Source organism: Polypterus senegalus, chromosome 3, assembly GCF_016835505.1.
Source record: "Polypterus senegalus isolate Bchr_013 chromosome 3, ASM1683550v1, whole genome shotgun sequence".
Lineage (NCBI taxonomy): Eukaryota > Metazoa > Chordata > Cladistia > Polypteriformes > Polypteridae > Polypterus > Polypterus senegalus.
Genome location: NC_053156.1, coordinates 144,969,136 through 144,995,447, shown reverse-complemented (window position 1 = coordinate 144,995,447; position 26,312 = coordinate 144,969,136). Strand labels below are relative to the sequence as shown.

General features: G+C 33.4%; 1 protein-coding gene and 1 long non-coding RNA gene across 3 annotated transcripts in view; one reads left to right on the top strand and one right to left on the bottom strand.

Annotated features, from left to right (window-relative positions):
- LOC120525601 overlaps nt 1–26,312 on the bottom strand; it is a 106,858-nt gene that overhangs the window by 31,604 nt on the left and 48,942 nt on the right. The gene's annotated exons all lie outside the window — the stretch shown is intronic.
- kiz (kizuna centrosomal protein) overlaps nt 1–26,312 on the top strand; it is a 134,447-nt gene that overhangs the window by 103,378 nt on the left and 4,757 nt on the right. For both annotated transcript variants that reach the window (XM_039748024.1, XM_039748023.1), the window contains 3 exons: nt 109–171; nt 7,575–7,667; nt 8,605–8,668. In XM_039748024.1, coding sequence (XP_039603958.1) covers nt 109–171; nt 7,575–7,667; nt 8,605–8,668 — 220 coding nt within the window. The remainder of the gene's footprint in view (nt 1–108; nt 172–7,574; nt 7,668–8,604; nt 8,669–26,312) is intronic.

The window sequence follows — 26,312 nt, the reverse complement described above, 5'->3', positions numbered from 1 at the left end:
TTACAGCAAAATTCTAAGAAAACAAAAGCATTTTTACGTAGCTATTTTACACAAAGGTTTGCAAAAATATAAGTTTTGATTAAAGCAACAGACCATTTTATTTTACAGGGCAGCAAAATGATTATGAAGAAAGCAAGGATGAACTCTTCATTGAAAGTGTCCCTATTAGAGGTAATAAATAGAACATAGTGCCTGAAAGGTGTAAAACAGATGAGTGTCTGTCTGACTGTCTGTCTGTCTGTCTGTGTCTGCCTACCTACAAAAAATAAAATGTTGCCTTTTTTAGAATCATAGCAGTAGCATTAATAATTTTAAAATAATATATATATAGATGTAAAATAACTTTTAAATTATTAGGTAACACTTTAGGTGCTGCAAAAATATATATTACTCATTTACTCTTCTATAACAAGACCTTAACTTGCACTTCTTTGGGTATTCTTAACACTTACAGAGCATCAATAAAGTGTTTATTCATCTCTGCAATGTAACCTACTAACAAAACTTCACTTTGTAGTGGTCTGAAGTGGTTTAACTGAGACACATTTGTCTTGATATTGCATATTTAATATAAGACCAGAGAATCCTTCATATTAACAAGTAATTTTACGATTATTTCAATGTGTCACACTGCACAGAGATGAATAACCTATCTACTGATTTATTATAAGTGTTATGAAGACCCAAAGAAATCTTTAAGGTCTTCTTACAGAAGAGTAAATGAGCAATAGATAACTAAACTAAAAGTGTTAATGTATATTACTGCTAATAATAGGATTCTAAATGGTAACATTTTAATAAATTAATTTACTAAACCCATATTGGAAAAATACTAGATTTTGCTGTAATATTTTTTTATGTTTACCGTTATCTGATGTAGTGCTGTAGAGATACCCAATCTGTTTTCTCCAATTTTATTTTTTCTTTTAGATCATTTACTTTAGGTTAGAGCCTGGTATGTGTTATTATCTCTAGCATTTTTATGTCATAAATTCAACAAATCTTTCAAAACCTATGTACTTGATGTAGCCAAAGCATCATTCATTTCAGATGTGTCAGCCACAGAGGCATGGCAATAGCTAATAACAGTTTAAAAACAAATAAATTAAAATAATACTAAATGTCTAGTTAACTTTCAGTACAAATAGACTGAAACATTTGAATTTTAATGTCATTAACCTGCATCCTTATTATCTTTTTCACATCAAGGACTAAGTATGCCAAACCTATTCCAAACTACCACTTTGATCTACCTCTGTTTAATGTAGTTCCAAATGCATTATAATTACAAATGCATTTTGATGCTTCTTAAGCTAAGTATAAAAGCTTTCCTTACACACCCACTTTCATGTTCTTCTGCCCAGGTATATGCAAACAAGATGAGACACTTGGCTGGGACAATGCAGGGGATGAATGCACATGATAACTAATTGCCATATTTGTGTCAGTACACACAGACTTTTTTATACTAGTGCATTAGAATGTTAAGACTTCAGGGAAGTCTATGGTATCTCCTTACATTGTACTTGTAGCAACAGCTGGTAACTGCTACAAATGTTTCCTTTACTAATTCATGATAAATTAGTCTTGGCTTTAGCAGACTTTCATAGTTGTCTTTAGTCCAGCAAGAGTTAAAATATTGCACTAGATGGAAGTATTACTGAACATCAATAGAAAGACAAACCAATTCAGAAAATGTTGTACATTTTTATGGAAAGTAATATCCAGGAGGGAAAAAGCAAATACAGCAACACAGCTAACATGTAACTGTATTTTTAAACTAGAATATGAAACAGCAGAACTGACATTCTACATAGTTTTATATATACAAATTATAACAAACATAGAAAACTAACTTAGTCCAAAAGAATATTATGTACAGGTGTGACTCTGGTTACAAACAAGTTTCATTCAAACCAATTTTGTACACAAGTTGGAACTTGTACTGAATAATGTTTAATGGGAAATAGGCACAAATGTGTAATGCTTTATCACTTAGTTTATTGAAACATTTTTCCAACATATTAATAAAATGACAGTGAGACAATATTACTGTACTGTACTTTAAATCACAAAATACAGATAATTTAAAATAATGTAAACAAGACTGAACCAACGTATTACCAGTATGCTATCCTTATATTTAAACATCATGCAGTTTTTGATAATGACATCTGATGTTGCATGGAATTGAAAAAAAGTAGATTTAGTAGTTAAAATTATAATATATTGTGAAAAAGAGGTGGGAATCCTACTACAGTGGAGGCTTTTTACAACTAGACTTGAATCATTTGAAAAGGCTATGGATATTTCTTTATTATGGTGTATGGGCTGCAACTGAAGGATGTTTTAAAATGTGTACTGTATTTTCCTCATCTTCTCACAGAATATTGTGTGCAAAGTTTGTTTCTGCTTTTATGAATAACTTTATTGTATCTTTACTGCACTGAGGAAAGATTGAAATAAGTTAAACAGTTTAGTCAAAAATAAGAAGGAAGCATGATAGATGGTTTTAAAACTTGTACATACTGTATATATATATAATAATATATCTTCCTATAGATAACATATTCCATGTACCTACAGTTACCAAACAGTGTTGCTCCATGGGCACCACAAAGACCTTCATATTTTCACTTAAAATTGTTTTATGCTAATAAAAATTGGTAAGGTATATTTGGCAAATGGCCTGTTCTCATCTAAAGTTTTAATATGTTCTTTTGTATGGTGGGACAAGCTGGTGAGGAAGTGATTAATACTGTTACCCTCACTAAACCGGCATCTTGGGTTCAGAAGCCACAATTGGTCATTGTCCATGTGAAGTTTGTAAGGTACTCCTTCTTTTCTCCTTCATTACCCAAGACACATATTAGGTAAAACTGGCAATTCTAAGGTGACCCCATGTGGGTTTATGAATGAGGCAATGAGCCCTGCAATGGTTTTGCACTCTGATCAACATTGTTTTCTCTGTTAACCTGATTTGGCCTAAAATGAGATTGTAAGCATTATTTTTTAAATACAGTATAGTACAATATGACTTCTCTCTCTCTTCTCAAAACTTAACGCAATAAAATAATAATATAGTAACTATAGTATTTAAAATAGTTATCTTCAATTTAAAGGAGCCAAGAGATGTTGCAGTAGAAAAATTAGAAACCCTAACAATGTGTTATCCTTTTACAAGAGGAACCATGTTTTATGAAGTCAGTCCCATTTCTCTTTAATTTAAGTGAAGCATACTTTTCAACAGGTCCAGTATATATTTTGTAATTTGCAGGAAGAATACATTCAGTTAAAATTTTGCAATAAAGTCCTGTCTATATGATTAACCTTTAATGACTTACACAAAGCTATTTTTTAGTAATAAGAAACAGATCTACTATGTTGTGATACAATCATGGAAAATCTAACATTAACAGAAGTGCAATTTTTATTTTGCCATTTTTTTACTGTGATTTGCCACCCTAAAAACAAATCATATACTTCTCCTTTATTGAAATATTGTGCATTTGGTCCCAGATATCAGTGTTACAACCCCCTAATGATGTCTTTCAACAACAAGAAGAACAAGGAAGGCATTACTAGCCTAATGTGTTCATTTACAGAACAAACATAACCAAAAGATATTTTCATTCTTTTCCAAGCAACAGATATGAAGGGAATTATAGCAGATCTAGTTTTTTTTCGAGCAGCACAATAGTACAGTACCACCTGAACAAAGTACTGTGCAGCTACCTCTGATGTTTGAATAAAAGTAGATACCCCAATCCTCTATGATAAAGCCTAAAAACAATAAGGTACAGCTTAAGTACATTTATGTTAAGTAGAATGCCCAGTTGGGGCTGTGCAGCCTTTTGGCCATTGGAACCCCTGCAGATTTTATTTCTTCAGCTTACCTGAGGTTTTATTGTTTCTGTCCTCCCCAGCCATCTGACCCTGTCATCAGATTTATCTTTAGAGACTTAAAAAAAATAAAATAATTCTATATATAAGGACTCTACTTCTCTATTAACTATTGCATGTAATTGTGCATCATTTATTTATTTTTCTTTGCTTGGACCTATTTCTTTGATGTCTTGTTTTTTTGAGTGCTGCTGCTTCACAGATCAGCATTCTGGGTTGGAATATTGTGCATTTGGAATATTGTGCACTTCTTCCCACTAAATACCTCTGTTTTGTCTAGGCTTACTCAAACATCTCAGACTTGTTCGAACAATTCATTACTCTAAATTGGCGTCATGTAGGTGTGTAAGTGAGTGGATTCTGTAATAAACTGGCACCCGGTCCAGACTTGTTTCCTGTTTTGGTCCCTTTTATATATGTTTGCATTCAATGTGCAAAGTACCTGTTGTGAAAGCCTTGCCTGTCCATCTGTTCGCAAGACCTGTTTTTGTTGAAATGTGACACACTTATTCTTCAGGGAAATTTGACTAGACAGTTCAACTTTCTTTGCAATATTTTGAACAGATGGTGCTATACACAGTTTTAAAATTTTTAAATCTTGTTTTGAAAAGCATTTGTGAATTTAACTTATCAATCTTAAAACGTACAAACATTTCATGTGCCTTCAACTACAAATTAGTTTACTGTTTCAATTTCGCCTCAACAGTCATTACATCAGCTTGTATTTTTTGTAGATTCTCCTCTTTTACCTTTGATAGCTGTTACAAATGTCAAAAAGATCCCAATACAAGTTAACGGAATAGTAGTGAGACTGCATATGCAGGATAGGAACTCACTGTTGCTGGCTAATAGCAAGCGTGTGGGACAGCAACCCTCTAACGGCAAGTCAAGCTCAGTGCACAGAAACCTCTGCTTGCATCTCCCTCCTCCCACTACTTTAAGTCATGACAGGTAAATTAAATAATCTTAATAACCATAAAAATATAAAATGCAAGCAAGAAAAGCAAAGGGTTAGCTTAATATGAATGATGTACCCTGTTGCATGCAAGCCATTGTGCACAAGGCAAACAAATATTCAGTCAGTACTATTTAACTTACACGAAACCAACCTTGCAGCTCCATTATCCGCAGATAATAAAGATTCATTATTTCACTGTCCCTATAATTTACTAGGGTGGCCAGATGTCCAGGTTACATGAACAGTCCCGATTTTAATAGGCCGCCTATCCAATAAAACGCTGTTTCACTGAAACATCTTCACAATGTATTTAGAACAGTATGTTTGAAACTCCAAGAGGGACCCCCACAAAACTCAGATGGGTAAAGCTTAAGAAAAACTTGAAAAGCATCATAATGATGATGAAGAAACAGACAAAAACAGACAGTACTGCCATTATTTGTTTCCACTTCAAGCAATTTGTGGAGTCATATTTTCTTTTCCATGCCCTGAGCCCTTACTGTTGATGATTAGATAAAGCAGGCATTAAGCACAGAGTCCTGTCCAGGCTTGTCTTCATCCTTTTGCCCAGTCGTTGTGAGATAGACTTTGGCTCCCCCCACCCTTAAATGCTTTGAGAAGGTTCCAGCCTACTGAACTCAGTCCATTGAGGGCCACAGTACACACACCTCAAATGCACCTGAATGTTATGCCATGTATACATTTTCTAACTTTTTATGGTTATTATTGCCTCTATAGACCCTTGATACCAAATTTAATTAAGCTTTAATTGTATTAAGTGTATATATTTATATATAACATAATATTCTGAGGACGGCATGGTGGCGCAGTGGGTAGCGCTGCTGCCTTGCTGTTAGGAGACCCAGGTTCGCTTCCCTGGTCCTCCCTGCGTGGAGTTTCCATGTTCTACCCGTGTCTGCGTGGGTTTCCTCTTTGTGCTCCGGTTTCCTCCCACAGTCCAAAGACATGCAGGTTAGGTGCACTGGCGATTCTAAATTGTTTCTAGCGTGTGCTTGGTATGTGTCTGTGCCCTGCCCGGGGTCTGTTTCCTGCCTTGCTCCCTGTATTGGCTGGGATTGGCTCCAACAGACCCCCGTGACCCTATATTTAAGATATAGCTGGTTGGATAATGGATGTATAATATTCTCATAAATATTTATATATGAGAATATTATGTTACATAATTGGATCTGTTTGCTGTTTTTTTGTATTTTTTTTTTTTTTCTGTAAAGTGAACGACAGTTTCTTCCAGCTTCTTTTAATATTTACCTATATGTAGAACTTCATTATGGACTGAAATTTCTAAATTGTGGTGAACACTGTCATTTAATTCTTTGCAGCCATAGTAATGTTATTGCATTTAGGAGAAAACAGTGACTTTGCAAAAAATGAACACATCAAAAGTGAGTTTTTAAAATAAAGTTTTGTGTGTATGCTTGTTATCTACAGGAGGATATAGGCTGTAATGTTGCAGCATTGCTGAACTTCCAAAGATTCTACATACATTGTCAAGAATCATCACAGCTATTTATGAAATCCATTGACAATATGTAATGGTAATAAAACAGGGACCAGCTTTAACCTGCTTCTGCATGGTCCCTGTTTGGTACTGAAAAATTAGTAATAATTACTGATAAGAGAAGCAGTTTTGTGTCAGTCAGACAGTTCTGTGAGAAATAAAACTTTCTTGGGCAGACCAGTAAGTGCAAAATATGCAAGATTCTGCTGCCATAATCACAAAATATGACTACTGTGTATAAACAAATTCACAAATGTCATAAATTAGTAGTGTATATAAGATTTAAAAATAAAGTTGTAACAAATGTCATTATTTGTTTTGGTATTTTCTTTCACTGTTTTCCATCTCAAAAGAAGGAACACATAAGTTTAACAAAGTATCCTAATGTAGCTATATTGAAGCTCTTACATTGAAAGCTTTAGTTCAGAAATAGTGATACTCCAAATAAAATAAAAAATGAGATAAATCAGATAGCAGGTTCTGTTCCTTAAAATAAAAAATACAGTTAGTCATTAAATAAATAAACTTTGCATGTGCTATTAAAAATGGTTTGATTTGATTTTCAATTATTATAAATGTATGTAGCTTTCATGCTCCATCTACTGGACATTCCATGCTTATATTTTGTTTTCATTACGCTGATTTGAAATTAGTAATGAAATCAATGGTAATCATTGGATGTGACATGGAAAAATAGGGTGACAGATTTTTTGGGGGATGGTGGGGGGCAAATAAATGACAGCTACAAACTGTGTAGTACCTTATGTTTCATAGCTTTCATTTTTATTGTTTTTGATGCAGTGATTTTCTTTTAGGTCTTTTTCCTTGAAACAGTTGTTTGAAAATGTTCTCCATTAGAATATATACCTTTCTGAAAATAACTATAAAATAATTAAATATTTTACCTTGTCAAAAAAGTTTTTCAGCAGTTTTTTATATAACATTTTAGCATTTTGTTAAATTTTGTAAAATATGTGATCCCCATCTCATTTCTGCACAAAACAATTTTTTTTGGTTTCATTTTGGATTAGTATTGTTTTCGATATTACAGTTTGATAACTTCATATTGTCAATGCAGTGTTTTTTAAACCACTACTCAGAAAAAATGTCAATACTTTATTTATTTTTTTTCTCGAATATTTATAGTTTGTGAAGTTATTTTTGGTAATCCTTATACTTTTATAATTGTAACAGAGACAAAGGCTTATCAGATGCTCAAACAATCAGCAGTGCAGCAGACACAAGACTCTCAAGATGAAGTTGATAAGTCTGGGATTGAGCATGGAGGTATTTAAATATACCAAAACTTCAACCATTATTGTCTCATATCTGAAAAAAAAAATTACAAGAGAAATGTTTGCGATGATTTTCATTTAAAAATGAGTAATTACATATTTACATGCTTTCTAATTGTGTTGCTTTTGCTTAAAAGTTGTGTCCAAATGGCAGGTTGATATGTAAGTATTCAGTCAGTTCAGTCAATGGATAGACTAGCATGTCTTTTAAAACCCCCTTCTACTCCTTTCTGATTTGTGTAAAAATAAGTACAGTAGCCTCTACAAGAATTAAAGGAAGAGAACTGGATAGTTTTCATATTTTTCTTCTTGGTTAAAAACGTTTTGTTAGACATATGGCCCCATACCCTGGGCTGTTTCTTCAGTAATGTGTAAATACTTTTAAATATTAGAATTACTGATTATTTCAGAAATAATTTCAGAAGTAGTAGTCACAAGTTTATTTGCAAATAGCAAGTGTTTTATAGCCAAGATGTCTTGATTCTTCATCTGTCTGGTGAACTGTATACATTTTCACCTTTAAAAATGTTTTTTTGCCTAGTCTCTAAACTGGGTTATTTTTATTTATATTGAAGAAATATTTGTTAAAGAATCTTGTAAAAATGCTGTGAATGCTTTAGCAAGGTTAACATTAAAATGTTCTACTTTTTGTGATTTATTTAATATTTATTGTCTCTGGTTAATTTTTATTTATTTAATCACTTTGTTTAGTTATTGAGGTTTTACTTGGGGAAATTCTTTATACACTTGCAAATTTTCATGTACCATATTATCACAGTTTGTAATGAATTCTAGTGTCAGTTTAATACATTAATAATTTCTTAGTCACTAAATAATCTGTTCCATCTCTTCAGATTGGTTATATTTGTCAGTTACATTTTATTAGTTGTTTAAACTAGTTCTCTTGTTCTGTTTTTGTTTAATGACAGAAAAATGTGGAGAGATACATTCTGAAAAGGGTGTGGCTGTTTGTTACCAAAGTCTTCAAGAAGGGTAACATTAACTGCTGTTTTTTATCCCTATGTACTTATGATTTCTTTAGCTACTCATAATACATATATTTTAATCATTAAATTGCATAATTGTTTTCATTTATTTTCTGCACATTCTTGATTGTTATTTCATGTCCTGACACATGTAAATGCACTTCATTTCTACAAATACAGCTATAATATGTCAGCTTGTTTTCCTCCTTTTGCTGAAGCAGAGAATTTCATATTTTTAACATTTCATCTTACACGAAAATGTTTCTCTTAACTACTCTTGTACAAATAAGCTTTCAAATTCTGACACCATGCTGATTTCTATTTTTCTGAACATAATACCATTTCATCTGTTTTTTATGCATTGAATTGTGGCATTTTTAAAATTATTTTCAGAATACACTGATTTTTATTTCATGCGAATTTCATGTTGCAGTTTTAAAAAAATCATTTTTGGTTTTAGTGTTCTGACAGAACCTTAACTGCATGTGATAATATATAAAATTGAACCCCAAGTCATAGTACTTTTTGGTATAATAATAAAGAAATGTATGCATGTCCATGTTTCATTCCTTATGCAAAGTAATTTGGTGTTTGAAATATAATATTCATATATTTATACATTTGTCATTGCTCTTTAATGTATATTTATACTTAAAAGTTTTATCTTTCTTCAAAATCTTAAATTGTCTGTACAAGAATGCTGAACAAATATATAAAGGCACATTTATTCATAAGCTTAGACACTTCACAGGGAGTACCTTTTAAAGGTAATAGATACACATATTTCATGAAAAAAACAATCTGCTTTGATTTCATGTGATTACTTGGCACCATGCTGTCTCAAAGAGGCATTTAAGATAGCACTTAGATTTGTGGCCATGTACACAAGACTATATCCAGACATGAAGTGTTAATGTTGTCTCAAAATACTGCTATTCAGTAGCGCTTCTTTTTTCTGATGTGTATACAAAAATGATATTATATATGACATCTGATTCTTTCTATGAGGAGTATTGGTGGCAAGGACATGGTAAATGGTTTCAGATTGTCTCAGTTTATTTAAAAATGTGTGTGTATAGAAAAAGGAGGCCAGCAGGAACTGTAAATGCAATGGAAATGCCATAATGCAGGGCAAACATTGGGCCATAAGATGATCCGGTGGCAAGTACCCAGTTATAGCAGGCCACCATCATTAGGATGTGCTTTACTTCCGTACTGTGTATGGAGCCCTTCATTGGAGCACCAGTGCAAGTCCTGATACTGTAAGATAATAGTAAGCATGTCAAGAATCTCCATGCCGTTAAGTGGCAGCAGAAAGAATTATCTAATACGTCTCTCTGATCTCCTGAATGATCAAAGCATGACCCCAGAAGTTTCCTAGCACTTTTCTGTTCCTAAAAAGTGGTAAGCCTGGCTTCATCTGAAGCAGTTGGGACAGCGAGCAAAAGTTCACCTGTCAGAAGTAAGAGGGGCCAGTAAAAATAGAAACCAAAAAGCTTTTGGGATTTTGGAGATATAGAAGTACAGCAAGACAGGCAGGAGTGCTACTGCTGTACTCATTTGACAGGAATGATCCTTTTTTTAGTTTGCCCCAGAAGGCTATATAGTATGTATAGTTTTGCCTCTAGAACTCAGTATCTGGTTTCCTATACCCTGTACATTTTTATTAATTATTATATTACAGTATTTTTTATTCAGGGCCTGCTGAAGAGTGCCCCTACAGGCTACTTTTGCAGCCCTCAAATGTGTGTGTGTGTGTGTGTATATGTATATATATATATATATATATATATATATATATATATATATAATATATATATATATATATATATATATATATATATATAATAATCATATGTTCATATAAAGGCACTTAAATATATTATATTGTTATTGGGTAGCTAGTAGCAATGTAAAATAAGATCTCATAGTAACACATGGAGGCACTTGACATCAGTCTTTTGGGTGGAAAGAGATTAGCTACATTAGAACAGGCAGAGAATCTTGAAACACAGAAACAGAGAGCTCAGGTGCTCTCTTCCCTTTTGTGATCTGTACATAGTGAAATTTTTTAGATGCTTGCATTTAGGCATTCCACTTATAGTATTCACTTCTTTTGCTTTATTGCTTTTACAAGTGGTTTCAAAATCCAGTACTTGAGCATCAGCATAACATTGCTGTATGCTGTGCCTAGGTCTTTTTTTTAATGGGGGGTCTTTTTAACCCATACCCCCCTTTATTTTGTCAGTGAGCTGATGAGTGACATCAAAAGAAGCCTTGGCTGGACACAAATAAAAAATGGCTTCCTCTGTTGTCTTACAGACAATAATTATGATGTGCCAGTTAAGCCTAAACTACAGCTGAGGGATTTTACTTTAAAGCAGGGGCTTTGGCGCAAAAAAATGCATTTATAGCTCTTTGTGTGGCACCTCATTATGTGTGGGCCTGATTCATTAAGTAATTGGTTTGCAGTTGTTTACATGAGTATTAAGGCTTTCTATTCAGCAGCCTTTGAGAGATACATTGTACAAATGTTGCATGTTATGAATGCAGAATGAGAGGCAGGGGGCCAGTCCTATTGGCCAAACTGCACTCGGCTGAAAAGCAAGAGAAAGGCACTGGGTGCTGCTTTGCATAGCAATGACTCCTTCTTAATAAGCTTTACAGATTAAATACATGCAGGCTATAAAAGATGCAAGCAGATACTCTTAACACATTTATATGTTCTCATTTCAGTATTATGGTTCTGGAGATGGAAGAAAATTGGGTCTTTCATATTCATTTTTTCCCTTTTTTGTTTAATGTTTTGCAACATTAGACTTTATAGAATGTGATATTTATTGTATAATAAATCATGGAGAAACTAGGCAGATCTGCAACAGTTTATTATTAAGGATTCATTCATTATAAATCTTTTGCTGCTATTGTATCCACTAAAGCAAAATCATTTTGTGGTTGAGTGGGGATGAAAGGAATAATGTACGAAGGAGTAAGTCTTAATAAGCAGCTGCACTCCATGTAAAGACCACTTGTTCCCTTTTGTTCTGAGGTGCATGCCACTGCTTCCTCTTGTCCGAGATTCATTGTCCTGTTTTACTGTAGGCATTTATTTTTTTTCTCTGCCATGAGCAATTTACTTTAAACAGAATCTGCCTCAAACCAGACTGACAGAAAACCTTGACTTGACAATTTGAGGTTATGACATTCTAGGTAAACAAAAGGATGTGTTGAAGCCATTGGCCTCTGATCATTTGGAGATAAGGGTCATAATCTGAATTGAAACCACAGTAACAAATGGCAAGTAAAACGATGTGTGTGGCATCATTAAATTCAGAGGCAGTAAGAGCTAGCAACCAGAGGAGGTCACTCTCTTTCACAAGTCTAATTGTGCTTTGGATTTTCTGTTATTAATATCAAAAGATATATGTTGCATATCTGCTTCTCTTGCTTTATACCATGTATTTACAGTGGACATTTTTTTTCAAGTTTTATTGATTTGTTTCCTGTGAAATTAAAAAAAAATATTTTTTTTTACGTCATCTCATATATAATTATGCTATTAATTATTAAATGTATTTGCTAAATAACACACCTGTAACGTACATTTTGTGTCATGAAATTCACTTGATATCCTTTTTTTGTTTCAAATCTTTGCATTTCTGGGTGATATAATGCAAGATCATCATCTGAATTAGAAAGCATATATTTTACAGTAATGCATTTCTGTTTTATCAAACATTACCAAACTGTCAATTAGATTTATTATACCTAAAATGCTAAGAGAATATCATCAGATTAATTCTGTGCTTCTGTTATTTAATCATAATTACAAAAGTTGGTGTTCAATGTAGTAAATGCTGTTTGAACTGATTTATTCCATAATAATGCAATACTTTCTCTTTGAAAAATATTTAAACAGAAAATTCTATTTTAGAGATTACATTTACCATTTTCATATTTCTGTAATGGAGACATTTAAAATAGAAAATAAAACTATATTTATCAATTTACTTCAGTTCTCTTTAAGCTCCGTATTTACATTGTACTTAAGTTTTTAATTGAGTTTGCTTCCCTTCGCTAGTTTGAAAACTTTGGTTGTGTGCCAAACTCTAACAAGCCCCTTTTTTTCTTGAAGTATTTTTAAGCAATAGCCTTATAGATAGATACCATTAACTAATAGTCATAAGCACTGTCATACTAACACAAAACACCAAGTTTGTAACCAGTCTTTTTTTACTCCGAGTAAAACATTTTAAATTTAAGTGATACTTCTTCAAATGTGTTATTAATTAAAAACTTTAGTAAGATAAAAGAGAGGATGAATGACAATTGTAATGTTCTTATATTTATATTTATTTTTCTTATAGTGGGCTTCAGATTTGTAAATTATAATTGTTATCTTTAATACTAATTTAACCTTTGGTTTTCATATCTACACACTGTCTAAGATCTGCTTTCTATAACTTAGAAATATTGCAGAAGCAAGCCTGTTTCTTAATATGTAGGGTCATGAAAAGCTACAGCATTCATTTGTATCAAACAGCTCTGACATTTATATTGTTTTATTGTAAGTTGGATTAAATACTGATTTCATAAGAGTGCAGCATGTATCATATCTAGAAGAACTAGATAAGTACAATTGTGTGCTATTGACTCCAGTTTTTAAGTATTTATATTGGCTTTTACTTACAAATTTTTTATCCTCTTTTTGGCTTATGAAATTTTAAAGGCAATCCCCTTCCCCTTTCCCATTACCTTTAAAAAATTAAATCATAATGTAATAGGACAAAGAGTTAGATATATGTGAAATGCCCATCCATGATTTCCCATTCACTTATTCTGCTGCTCTGTTTTTTGTGATTGTGACTGTTATCCCATATGTTATTGGAATAGGCCCTTAGTTTTGATACACCTTCATCAGTTACAGCCCTCATGTTTGAAATTGTCAAAGTCATCATCATTTAATAATAATAATGTAATATATTTATAAAGCTTCTTTGTCCGTACCATGTAGAATTGTTAAGGTGGCCATGGAAATGTTCAAATACCAATTTGCCAGAAGCATATAGAGTCTTTGCAAACTTTGTTTTTCTATTTGTTTTTGTTTTTGGCTGGTCTTTATTTAATACAGTATAGTTTATGTGATTTAATTAATGAAAACATCAGGACTTTTTGAACCTAATTTTATATGTATGTGAAACTAACAAACACACATACACACACTTGTACATATTTAGTATTGTGTTTTCTTCTTTTAGCTATGTTACATTTTTTAAGATTATTTAATTTTATGCACTAATATAGTATTCTAAATGGAAGTGCAGTATATAAAAATACATTAAAATGTAACTGAATCAATTTTTGCAAAATATAAGTTGAAAATAAACGCTATTTTGTGTTAGTTGCTGGTAAAAAATAGTGGTTAAAAATAGGTTGCAATAATAGTCTGAAAGAGCCTCTGAAAACCATCTTAGTTCAGGCTAATTTAGTCTCCGAATGGCATTTCCAAACTGAAGAAAGAAAAAATCCAGGTTTCTACTTTGTTTTATGGTGTAGTTGAAATGTCCTCCTTATTGTTTGCAGAACTTAATTATGTCATCAGTTATATGAATTTTCAATCAATATCTTTCACTATAAGTGTTTTAAGATACTGCAGGGATGTACTGTAGTAAGTTAAAATAATAGAAAAATAGAGATTGTACCCATGCATCTGCCCAACCTAATGTAATATGGTAAATGATCTAACCATGTACGATAGTGCCATACTAGACTCTCATTAAAAATTTGGTAGTAGAAAGTGTTCTATTTAAATAAAAACATGCTATTATCAGTTCTTGTCAGTTTAGTATACATTTAATGAGAGACCAATGCATGATATATTCATCATTATTATATTGTCTTATGGAACCTCTGGATTTCCATTAGACATTTTATATCCATTGCAATTATCTGCATTAACAAATGTAATAAGTTCAATGGAAAAATGTTTAAATTGCATAGATTTCCCTCTTGTTTGAACTTTGAACATTTGAAAATTTTGTTCGCTAGCAATGCAAATTTATATGCTTTAATGCATATAAATTAGTGGGAGCACATTGATTCTAGTGATAAATGCTACAGAAATAATCAAATTTTTTCCTGAGTGCCAGTATTAGCTGCAATGTGATATTTTTATATGTCTAATTTTTTATATATGTTTATACTGTTCACTCAGAAAATATTAAAGAATAGTGTAACTATATATCTATAAAGAAAATGAGTGTAAAAATAATGATGTTCTTTGAACAATGCAGTAATGGCTTAAAATAACAGGTAAATAGAAGTCAGAGGCACTACTGGAAGTTTGCAAGTGTTATTCTTCCTAAAGATAATTTCTGTTTTAACTGAAAAATTATTTAAAGTTTTATTTATGAGTGGCTCCTACAGTATAAAATAATGCTTTTTACTGGATATAAAATGTGGTCAAAATATATAAGGAAAAAATGTTTGTGTGTTTCATATGTAAAATAAGCTTATTTTTAAGCTTTTCCATTCTTACCTCTTATTTCATTTTTTTAAAATTTTCATTAATTGTAAGGAGTGGTAGATGTTTTGTTAGCATTGTAATGCCATAGGCCACATCTTGTGTACTAATAAATAAAGAGAACCACAAACCGATTTTTGTTTTCTTTGAACAGAATTATATGGCTATACTTAAATTAACTGAACACACTTTTTTTTTTCTCAAACATACCCAAATCATGTTGATTTAAGTGGGTCTTTTTCTGTATTTCAAAAATAATGTTTATATCAATTCAATGATAATATGATTTCTTACTTATAGTAAGCTTCCAAAGATTTTCCTTGTTTTACTAATATGTTACACATAAAATTGGGTCAGTAAGATTTATATTGAAGAATGTGATTGTGTTTTTACATTAGTAATATGTATGTATAAATGTTATATTTCAGTTTTAAAAAATCTAGATTGGCACATGTAATCCGAAGTCTTCATGTCTGTGTCTAGCTAATAATTTTCATGCAATTAAAATATAATAATTTGATGCAAAGTATTCATTAATTTAATACGCATATACTTCTGCTAAAATGTAGGTGGAGAAGCTTTTAATAGTATCTACAACGTCAAATCCATTTATGTTTCCTCATTCAGTTATTCACATCCACTGACTACTGGAAGTAGTGTAGACTTCATCAAATAATTCTGCTACAATACATTTTTTCTTTGTGTATTGCCGAAGATGGACATATCACACAGTGTCAGTAGGGGGCAGTCATATCTTGAATTGTAGAGACAAGCCCATTACACAGCCTAGTAAATAAACCTTTTAATATAATTTTGTTTGAAAACAGGCCATTTATGCTTGGGATGGAAGTTGGAAGCAATGAAGCTCTCCAAAATGCCTTTCTCAACAAAACTACACTGTTGTGACTGCTGTTATGATTTCGTGTAGGAGTAAGGAGCATTAAAGAGAGAAGTGGAAATTAAACATTAAATAATAATGATTTTTGTTAGTTTAATTAATTGAAAATTGAGTAATAAATAACTATTTTAACAGATACCTTGAACTTCTTACATATTTGACATTTCATTCTTTCATTTATTTTTATATGTATTACTGTATTTACTTGTTTACTGAATTACCTTGTTAGAGAGAATAACTGGCAGTTAAAACATTTACAAACATACAAGTAACCAGAACTGCTGCCTCGCTGCTTTCTAACTCATTCACCAAAAAAAAAGATTTTTTTTATTACGTTTATTTATTTTAATTTAATTTATCAAGCTGTATATTAAATAAAACTGCTTAAAATAGTTCATGGTCAGAATGATTTGCATTCCAATATATACAGTACATATTAGAGAATGTACTGTTTTGTTCATATATTAACTCAGTTATGCAGTTTATGGTAAAGTTAGTGTATAGACGTATATGTTTAAGGTTTTTTACTGTGTGTATTAAAAAATATTTTAGATGGATGTCTTTGCATTTTGAGTGTAGAAATTTAAAATGTTGTGAGGCACAGTAAACTATCTAACCCAGTGTTTCCTAAACTCAATCCTGGGGGCACACTGTGGCTGCAGGTTTTTGTTCCAACCAGCTTCTGTTTTTAATTGGACTCCTGGGATAATTAAGTGGCCTGTTATTTCCCAAGTTCAGTGTTTTGGGAACAATATAGAAAGTAGAAAACTAAGTTTGGTAATATATATATACAGTGGGTATGGAAAGTATTCAGACCCCTTTCAATTTTTCACTCTTTGTTATATTGCAGCCATTTGCTAAAATCATTTAAATTAATTTTTCCCCTCATTAATGTACACACAGCACCCCATATTGACAGACAAAAAAAGAATTTTTGAAATTGTTGCAGATTTATTAAAAAAGAAAAACTGAAATATCACATGGTCCTAAGTATTCAGACCCTTTGCTCAGTATTTAGTAGAAGCACCCTTTTGAGCTAATACAGCCATGAGTCTTCTTGGGAAAGATGCAACAAGTTTTTCACACCTGGATTTGGGGATCCTCTGCCATTCCTCCTTGCAGATCCTCTCCAGTTCTGTCAGGTTAGATGGTAAACGTTGGTGGACAGCCATTTTTAGGTCTCTCCAGAGATGCTCAATTGGGTTTAAGTCAGGGTTCTGGCTGGGCCATTCAAGAACAGTCACAGAGTTGTTGTGAAGCCACTCCTTTGTTATTTTAGCTGTGTGCTTAGGGTCATTGTCTTGTTGTCGGCCCTTAGCACTCTGGAGAAGGTTTTTGTCCAGGATATCCCTGTACTTGGCCGCATTCATCTTTCCCTCGATTGCAACCAGTCGTCCTGTCCCTGCAGCTGAAAAACACCCCCACAGCATGATGCTGCCACCGCCATGCTTCACTGTGGGGACTGTATTGGACAAGTGATGAGCAGTGCCTAGTTGTCTCCACACATACCGCTTAGAATTAAGGCCAAAAAGTTCTATCTTGGTCTCATCAGACCAGAGAATCTTATTTTTCACCATCTCAGAGTCCTTCAGGTGTCTTTTAGCAAACTCCATGTGGGATGTCATGTGTCTTGCACTGAGGAGAGGCTTCCGACAGGCCACTCTGCCATAAAGCCCTGACTGGTGAAGGGCTGTAGTGATGGTTGACTTTCTACAACTTTCTCCCATTTCCTGACTGCATCTCTGGAGCTCAGCCAAAGTGATCTTTGGGTTCTTCTTTACCTCTCTCACCAAGGCTTTTCTCCCCTGGTAGCTCAGCTTGGCTGGACGGCCAGCTCTAGGAAGGGTTCTGGTCGTCCCAAATGTCTTCCATTTAAGGATTATGGAGGCCACTGTGCTCTTGGGAACCTTATGTGCAGCAGACATTTTTTTGTAACCTTGGCCAGATCTGTGCCTTGCCACAATTCTGTCTCTGAACTCTTCAGGCAGTTCCTTTGACCTCATGATTCTCATTTGCTCTGACATGCATTGTGAGCTTTAAGGTCTTATATAGACAGGTGTGTGGCTTTCCTAATCAAGTCCAATCAGTATAATCAAACACAGCTGGACTCAAATGAAGGTGATCTCAAGGATGATCAGAAGAAATGGAAAGCACCTGAGTTAAATATATGTGTCACAGCAAAGGGTCTGAGTACTTAGGACCATGTGATATTTCAGTTTTTCTTTTTTAATAAATCTGCAATAATTTCAAAAATTCTTTTTTTTGTCCGTCAATATGGGGTGCTGTGTGTACATTAATGAGGAAAAAAATTAATTTAAAAGATTTTAGCAAATGGCTGCAATATAACAAAGAGTGAAAAATTGAAGGGGGTCTGAATACTTTCCGTACCCACTATATATATATATATATATATATATATATATATATATATATATATATATATATATATATATATATATATAATATATAAATATTGTGAACATTGCCCCAGACACAGACAGGCTGACACACTCAAGTCACCCAACACACGTTTATTTTTCATCTCTAATTTACAAAAGTCCGTGCTCATAAGCCCAAATACTCCTCAGTCCAGGCCAATCAATGCCTTCTCTCTCTCTCTCTCTCTCTCTCTCTCTCTCTCTTTAAAGCCGCCTCCTGCCTCCTCCAAAGACCTTGTCACTCTGCCACCTGACTCTTGTCATTGACTGGAGGGAGGCGGCCCCTTTAAATAAGAACCCGGATGTGCTCCAGGTGTGTTTCCGGCAATCTTCCAAAGCCGCGCCCCAGTGTGGCGGAAGTGCCACGGCTGTCTCTCCAGAAGCACTCCGGGTGTCCCTATTTTTTCTTCCCCCCAGCACTTCCTGGTGTGGCGGAAGTGCTGAGGTCTAGGGTGTTCCAGGTATTGGGGTCCCTCTGGCGGTAATCCCGGGTCCCTACAGGGTCGAACTTCCCAGTTCTTTACCCGAGGCCTCCAGGGCGGTCGCCCCCTCAAGGTCTGGAGCCACCCTGCGCCACCTCCACCTACTCAAAGCTTCATGATGCTCCAACAACGATGGATGGATTTAAAGGCAGAAGTCTACGTGACCATCATCATCATCAAGCTCTTCCGTGAGAACCCTAAATCCAAAGAGCACTGTTTCATTTATGTTAGGTAGAATGCCCAGAGGGGACTGGGCGGTCTCATGGTCTGGAATCCCTACAGATTTTATTTTTTCTCCAGCCATCTGGAGTTTTTTTTGTTTTTTCTGTCCCCCCTGGCCATTGAACCTTACTCTTATTCGATGTTAATTAATGTTGATTTATTTTGTTTTCTTATTGTGTCTTTTATTTTTCTATTCTTTAATATGTAAAGCACTTTGAGCTACTGTTTGTATGAAAATGTGCTATATAAATAAATGTTGTTGTTGTTGTTTTCAGGCGTCCCGGCTGGGTACCACCTCCATCCAGCTGTGACAATATATATAAATGTATCAAGCAGTTATATGGGAATAATGTATTTTTTTCTTTTTAACAATATTTTTATCTTGATTTTCATTCTACTTTTCTAGGTGTTCTAATTGTTTAAGTAATCCAATATTTACTAATTAGTGGGTCTGATGCTAAAGTACTTGCAGCCTTTGATTATTCCGTGTTGTTGGCCTGGGTGTCTGCTCTGCTTGTTTTTAATTGTCATTAATAAGATACAAACACAGGGGGAAAACTGCACAGAGAAAGGGCAAAACATAATGAAATCAACAAAAGAGAGTTAAGCATTTAAATCTATAGCAAAAGTAGAAATACTTTCAAATGTCTTATAAATGTAAATTCATGCTGCTGTGCTTTTCTGAATGTAGAATAAAAGAAAAATAATACCAGCTAATTAAATGAGATCAGAGTTATCAGGGGTGGTCACTGATTAGGAATCTGGTTGGAACAAAAACTTGCAGCCACAGTGGGCCCCGAGGACCGAGATTGGGAAACACTGATCTAAACTGTTAAGGTTTTTTTTTCTTCCCTAAAGTAAGAATATGTCAACAGATTACAGCAAAATTAAGCGAAATTTAAACATGGCTCTAACCTACATTAAATTTCTTAATTGATGAATATAGGCATTTTTTGTTGTGCAGTTTGGTCACATAATGCATTATCTGAATAAGTTTGTTAATCAAATATTTTGATATTCAAAATCAGAGTCATTGTTTCTGACTACTACTGTTTTTTTTTCAAATATAATGCCATATTTGGGAGTGATTAGAATTCTTTGTGTAGTGTTTTTATTGAAAACAGTATTACTTAAGAAACTTAAGAATACTTTGCACTATATCTTAAATGTATCTGCTCAGGATAATTTTCTTAATTAAAAAGAATTGCTGACACTGCTTCCTTCATAAAAATTGTAACATATTCTTTGATTCCACAACCATTTTCAAACAAAATCAATTGTTTTCATAAACATTCATTTATTGCATTTAATTTTATATATTGCAGATAATTTATTTTTATCTCAGTCCTGATATGAAGAATATATTTCCGTACTGTAAATTAATCAGAAATGGAATAGTAGAACTTATTATTTGAACTTGGAATTTATTTTTACTTATTTTCATTTATGTTTTTTCTTTCTTATTTGTAAATATATTTTTACAAATGTATGCAGCTCTAGCAGCAAGTTAGGGAGAAAACTGACAAAAACATTGCTTCTATTAACATTATAAAGTATTTCAGGACAGTGGAAAATTATAGAGTAAACAGAAAATATAAGTCTGTTGTCTCTCAAAGGCTTTTTTTTTTTATATATATTTTGATTCCTGTGTACCAGTTGAGTAGCTCTCCCAATTGTCTCACCTCCCATTACTCTGACACCCTCACTCTCTCAAGCCTGGTAACTACTCCTCCAACCAATGATACCGTTTATTTATATAGCACATTTTCATACAAACAGTAGCTCAAAGTGCTTTACATAATAAAGAATAGAAAAATAAAAGACGCAATAAGAAAACAAAATAACTCAACATTAATTAACATCGTCTAAGAGTAAGGTCCAATGGCCAGGGGGACAGAAAAAACAAAAAAAACTACAGACGGCTGGAGAAAAAAATAAAATCTTCAGGGATTCCAGACCATGAGACTGCCCAGTCCCCTCTGTACAATATGTACTAAACTTTATTTCTTTATTTTTGCACCATTAATAATTGGTATAAAATATTGCTTAATTAAAGGCATCATCTGCAGAATATCCATCCATCCATCCATTTTCCAACCCGCTGAATCCGAACACAGGGTCACGGGGGTCTGCTGGAGCCAATCCCAGCCAACACAGGGCACAAGGCAGGAACCAATCCTGGGCAGGGTGCCAACCCACCGCAGGACACACACAAACACACACTAGGGCCAATTTAGAATCGCCAATCCACCTAACCTGCATGTCTTTGGACTGTGGGAGGAAATCAGAGCGCCTGGAGGAAACCCACACAGACACGGGGAGAACATGCAAACTCCACGCAGGGAGGACTCGGGAAGCGAACCCGGGTCTACTAACTGCGAGGCAGCAGCACTACCACTGCGCCACCGTGCCGTCCTCTGCAGAATATGCTCAGAGTAAATGGTATAGTATGGTATGGTATGATTTCAATTATAAAAATACAAAGATAGTACAAAATGCAGATTACATTTATATAAATGCCCTTTCTATTTAAGAAGCTGTCGGGTTGCCCACTTGTTTGCCTAAAAGTAGCACATATGTAAAGTAGATCTTATTTTAGCTGTCACTTTTTTTGGTTATGTAATCTTTAGTGAAAGGAATCTTGCTTTTCTGATTCATAATAGCAAATGGGAGACCTTTTTAAGTGCTGCTTAAAATGTGTACAGTACATGCAAATTAAACTACTTAGTAGTGAAGATCTCTAATGATTATATTACTGGAAAAAACACAATTTTGTAGTTGGTAACTGCAAAGGATTGTGTTTGTGAAGCACATAAATGAAAACATGTTTTACTAAAAACATGTTTTAATTAAGAACAAATTAGACATTTCACAGTTACTACAAAACTGTAGTCTTTTGATTTTCGGATTTCTTACATGTGCAATTAGTAATTTGTAAAGTTTGTATTTCCATTTAACCTGAGAACTTATCGCAGTGATCTGTGCCTGCAGATAGTGTGGATCACTATACAAAAATAAACTGAATTGAATATTTGTACCTATATTAAGGTAGCACAGCTTATCAGTTCAACAAATGGCAAGAGTGAAACAAGGGCGGACATTCTCGGTCTGGGACAGTTTAGAGGCCGTATTTAGTCACATTAATTGAAAATGTGAATATTTTTGCTCAAAATTATTAGTTTTAATAATGTTTTTTCGGCATTCATGTAATTAGCTATTTTAGTTCATCCCTAATTTAAGATGACTTGCCAATTGATACTGTTTTTCAATTCTTTTCATAATGTCTTTAATGCAGTTTTCCAGGTCACCAAGGCTTGTCTGGGTACAAAGTATAAACCCACACTAGACAGATCATCATTTTATGCAAGGGTCTATAGACACGGCAGATTATGAATACAATCACACATTTACTTGAATAGTTTAAATTGGCTAGATGGACTGGCAATATGTCCATGGACTGTGAGACAAAATCCGCATCACGGTGGGGAGTACATTTAGAATCCACTCAGAAGGCATCCTGTCCTAGATATGAACCTATACTCAGATATAGCAATGATACTCACTCTTGTCACCACGTGACCCTGCTGGCTTGTACCTTATTTTTTCTGTTTGCTTTGTTGACTATTTATCAAATGTACTGCTCTAGTTAATATTATTATATCCTACGATTATAGCATAATTGTTTTGGACAACAGTATTGTTATAAACAGTAACTGTTAAAAGATAAGTGTTATCTTGCTTGCTTGTAATATTAAAATAATTCTTGACTATTTTTTCGGAACAAAATTTCTGTCTTTTAAATAAACTCTTCAAAATGACACCTTTTATTGGCTAACTAAAAAGATTACAATATGCATGCTTTCAAGGCAACTCAGGCTCCTTCTTCAGGCAATCTTGCCTCAAAAGCTTGCATATTGTAATCTTTTTAGTTATCCAATAAAAGGTGTCATTTTGCTTGGCTTTTCTTTACATTCATAATGGCTAACACGGTACAACACCCTAGTACTACAAATAAACTCTTCTAAAGAGAATTCTTGACATTGAGTACCTGTGCCAAAACATTTTTATTGTATTGAGAAAAGCTCAGATATGAAAATTAGTAAACAGATTAATCATTTAAATATTGTTCAATAATTAAATTTGCCCTTGGATCTCCATTTTTACACTTTGCACAACATGAACTAGGGCATGTACTTGACATGGTAGACCAGGGGTCCTCAGTCACAGTCCTGGAGGGCCGCAGTGGCTGCAGGTTTTCATTCCAATTGGTTTCCTAGGTTCCTTGGTTATCCAAGACCAATTTTAATTGCACTGTAGAGTTTCCTTCCGTGAGAACATTATCCATGTGTTTTGTGGACCAGGATAGATTTAAACTTAATGATCGTTCCAATTCCCCTATCATTCATTTCTAAAAAATTTTTTATCACAGATACTTCATCGTAAGCACATTGACTGGAGAGCTGCTGGTTTACTGGTTATCTGCATCTCATTATTAACTAACTAACTAATGTCTGATTAAGAAAACAGGCAACAATTAAAACTTAAATGCAGCTGCTAAAATCTAAAATAGACAATTAAGGTTTCTGAATGGTAACAGACAAGAGAACTAAAATTAAGCCCAAAAAACGTATTGCTTTAGTAGTAAATAAAATGGTTTTAATTAAAAAATTGGTTAAAGTGAAAACCTGCAGCCATAGCAGACCTCCAGGACTGTAATTGAGGACCTCTGATCTATAAAGTAACTCAGCACGGACTGAGTTCTAAGTAGGACACTGGCTGGAATGAAAACCCATAGCCACTGCAGTTCTCCAGGACCGTGATTGAGGACCCCTGTGGTAGACAATGAAATATTTTCTTTAAGTTTGCATGCCAGACAGCTATGGAAATTTTTAGACAAGGCAATTTTAAATAGAATGAATGAGAAATTAGTGCAAGTGATGAAAAATGGCTGTTTTAATGTCATTTTTAATTTGTCGTTACAAAGACAGACAAATCAAGTTATACCTTGTTCTTATTCAGAAACGCATGTTCCGTGAAAAACAGGTTCTTTTATTTCATAGCCTTGGTTAATTACCTAACCCTTCCACAGAACATACACACCTCAAATTGGCAACAAAAGGAGAAACACTTGAAAATTAGAGAAGAACAGCATGTCATTTAATGCTGGTTTAATTTTTTCAAACAAAATGCTGTTAAAGCACAGGTAGACAACATATTGATATAATCAGAGGAAGTGTCTTTGATAAAACTGAGAAAACAAGATCATGACTTCTTGTCTCTTTTGAGTTGTTATCTCTTCAGCTTTATCCAGTTGATTTGGTCTGGAGAAGAGACCAAAGGCTTAATTCTTTGGTGAAATGCAATAAGGAAACACTTGGTTGGTAAATCATTATGATAGACAGATAGCAAGGATCAGAATGTGTTATTTACTGTTTTAATTGTCTTGTTCATATATGTTTCACAAAACTAGTCCAATAAATGATGTAGTTGCCATAAATGCCCCTTTTTGTGTCTGCTTCTGTATGGTATGTGGTGGTAGTGATTTCATTCTTGTAGTAAAGATCTTGATCTTTAATTTATGTATTATTTTGTAGCTTTTAGAAATGTTTTCCCGACAGAGAATTAAAAGAAGTATCGTACAGAGGTATATAAAAAGCCTGAGTTATATTAAAATTTACATTGCAGTTCTTTTTCTGACAATGTGAGAAGGGCAAAAGTCTTGTGCAAAAAGAAAAGCCTTCGAAGAGCTAAAGGGAATTAAAACAAAAAAAAAAGATGAATTATATTAAAATTACATGCCAACATTTCAAAGAGATTCAGTTTATAAGTGTTTTCTAGTGTCAGAAATTAATAATGTAAATAAATAACTGATTCAAAGTTGATGTAATATATCATTCAATAGGAAGATTAAAATAAGAATGTGTAATTGGAAATGAGATTTAAATATTTAAAAGACATTTGAATGTTTAATCCAGAAACAGTTAAGCCAGAAATAGCCTAACTAGCTACTACACTACACATTTTTCTTGGTTAAATAATTTAACATAAACTGTATGTAAAAACAGGAACTAGTTACTCAGCTAAACATACTTGAAATGGCATGTTTAAGACATGTTTGAAATAAAATAACAGTTGTAACTAATATAATTCACATTTACTCTGCAAATGATGATTAAAATGATTAATATAGTGCATATACCAAATTAGAACATTGCTGATTTATACTTGTATATATTATTCATGTTCCTTGATACTGATCAGATGATACTGATGTGTCATCTGGTTCTCAAATGTATATGGACAGAAAAAATGCTGAATCAAAAAAAATATAAGTTTATAAGATCGTTATTGTCACTTATACAGAGTACGGTGAAATCCTTACTTGCTTGTGCTAATCAACATACAACACATCACCATTCTACTACACCATGATTAATGAGTATAACAACCCTACTTCTAAACTTTATATTTTGCAAGTCCTGTCAAAAGAAAAAGATTCTGAAAGAACTAAAATCAGGCTTTTTATAAAAAGAAGAGGTGCATTAAATATATACATTAGGTATTTTAAAGATGGTACTCGTGAGATTTGACAAGGTAGTTTTCTTTTCTTTCATGATCTAAAAATGCAGTTAATAAATGTATTTGAGTCTGCTTTAGACTGCGTGGTATTAGTTAACTGGAAAGTAATTAATGTTCCTCTAATTTTAAAAGGGAATAAAATGTATCCTTGTTATAAATTTGAAAACCTTATCTCTGCTCTGGGTCAGATAATGGCAACTAATTAAATTAAACAAAATTCTAAAAGATGGCAAACAGTGTTTGAGGAGGAGGAGGAGTCACACTTATTTGTACAATTAAGAGGAAATATAGAAGTTCATATTTATTCTTACTCACTAAGTCACCTTGCATTGTGGCATTTTTAATTTTGTATAACTTAATCTTTACACAGTTGTTCCCTAAGCAGTCTGATATTGTGTGTCTCTCAATGTTATTATAATCCAATTTTAGAAGGAATACTACCTTAACCTTGTCACAGTCTTTTCCAGAATTGACACGGTCAGGTAGAAAGCTGGGTTCTTTTCTAGACA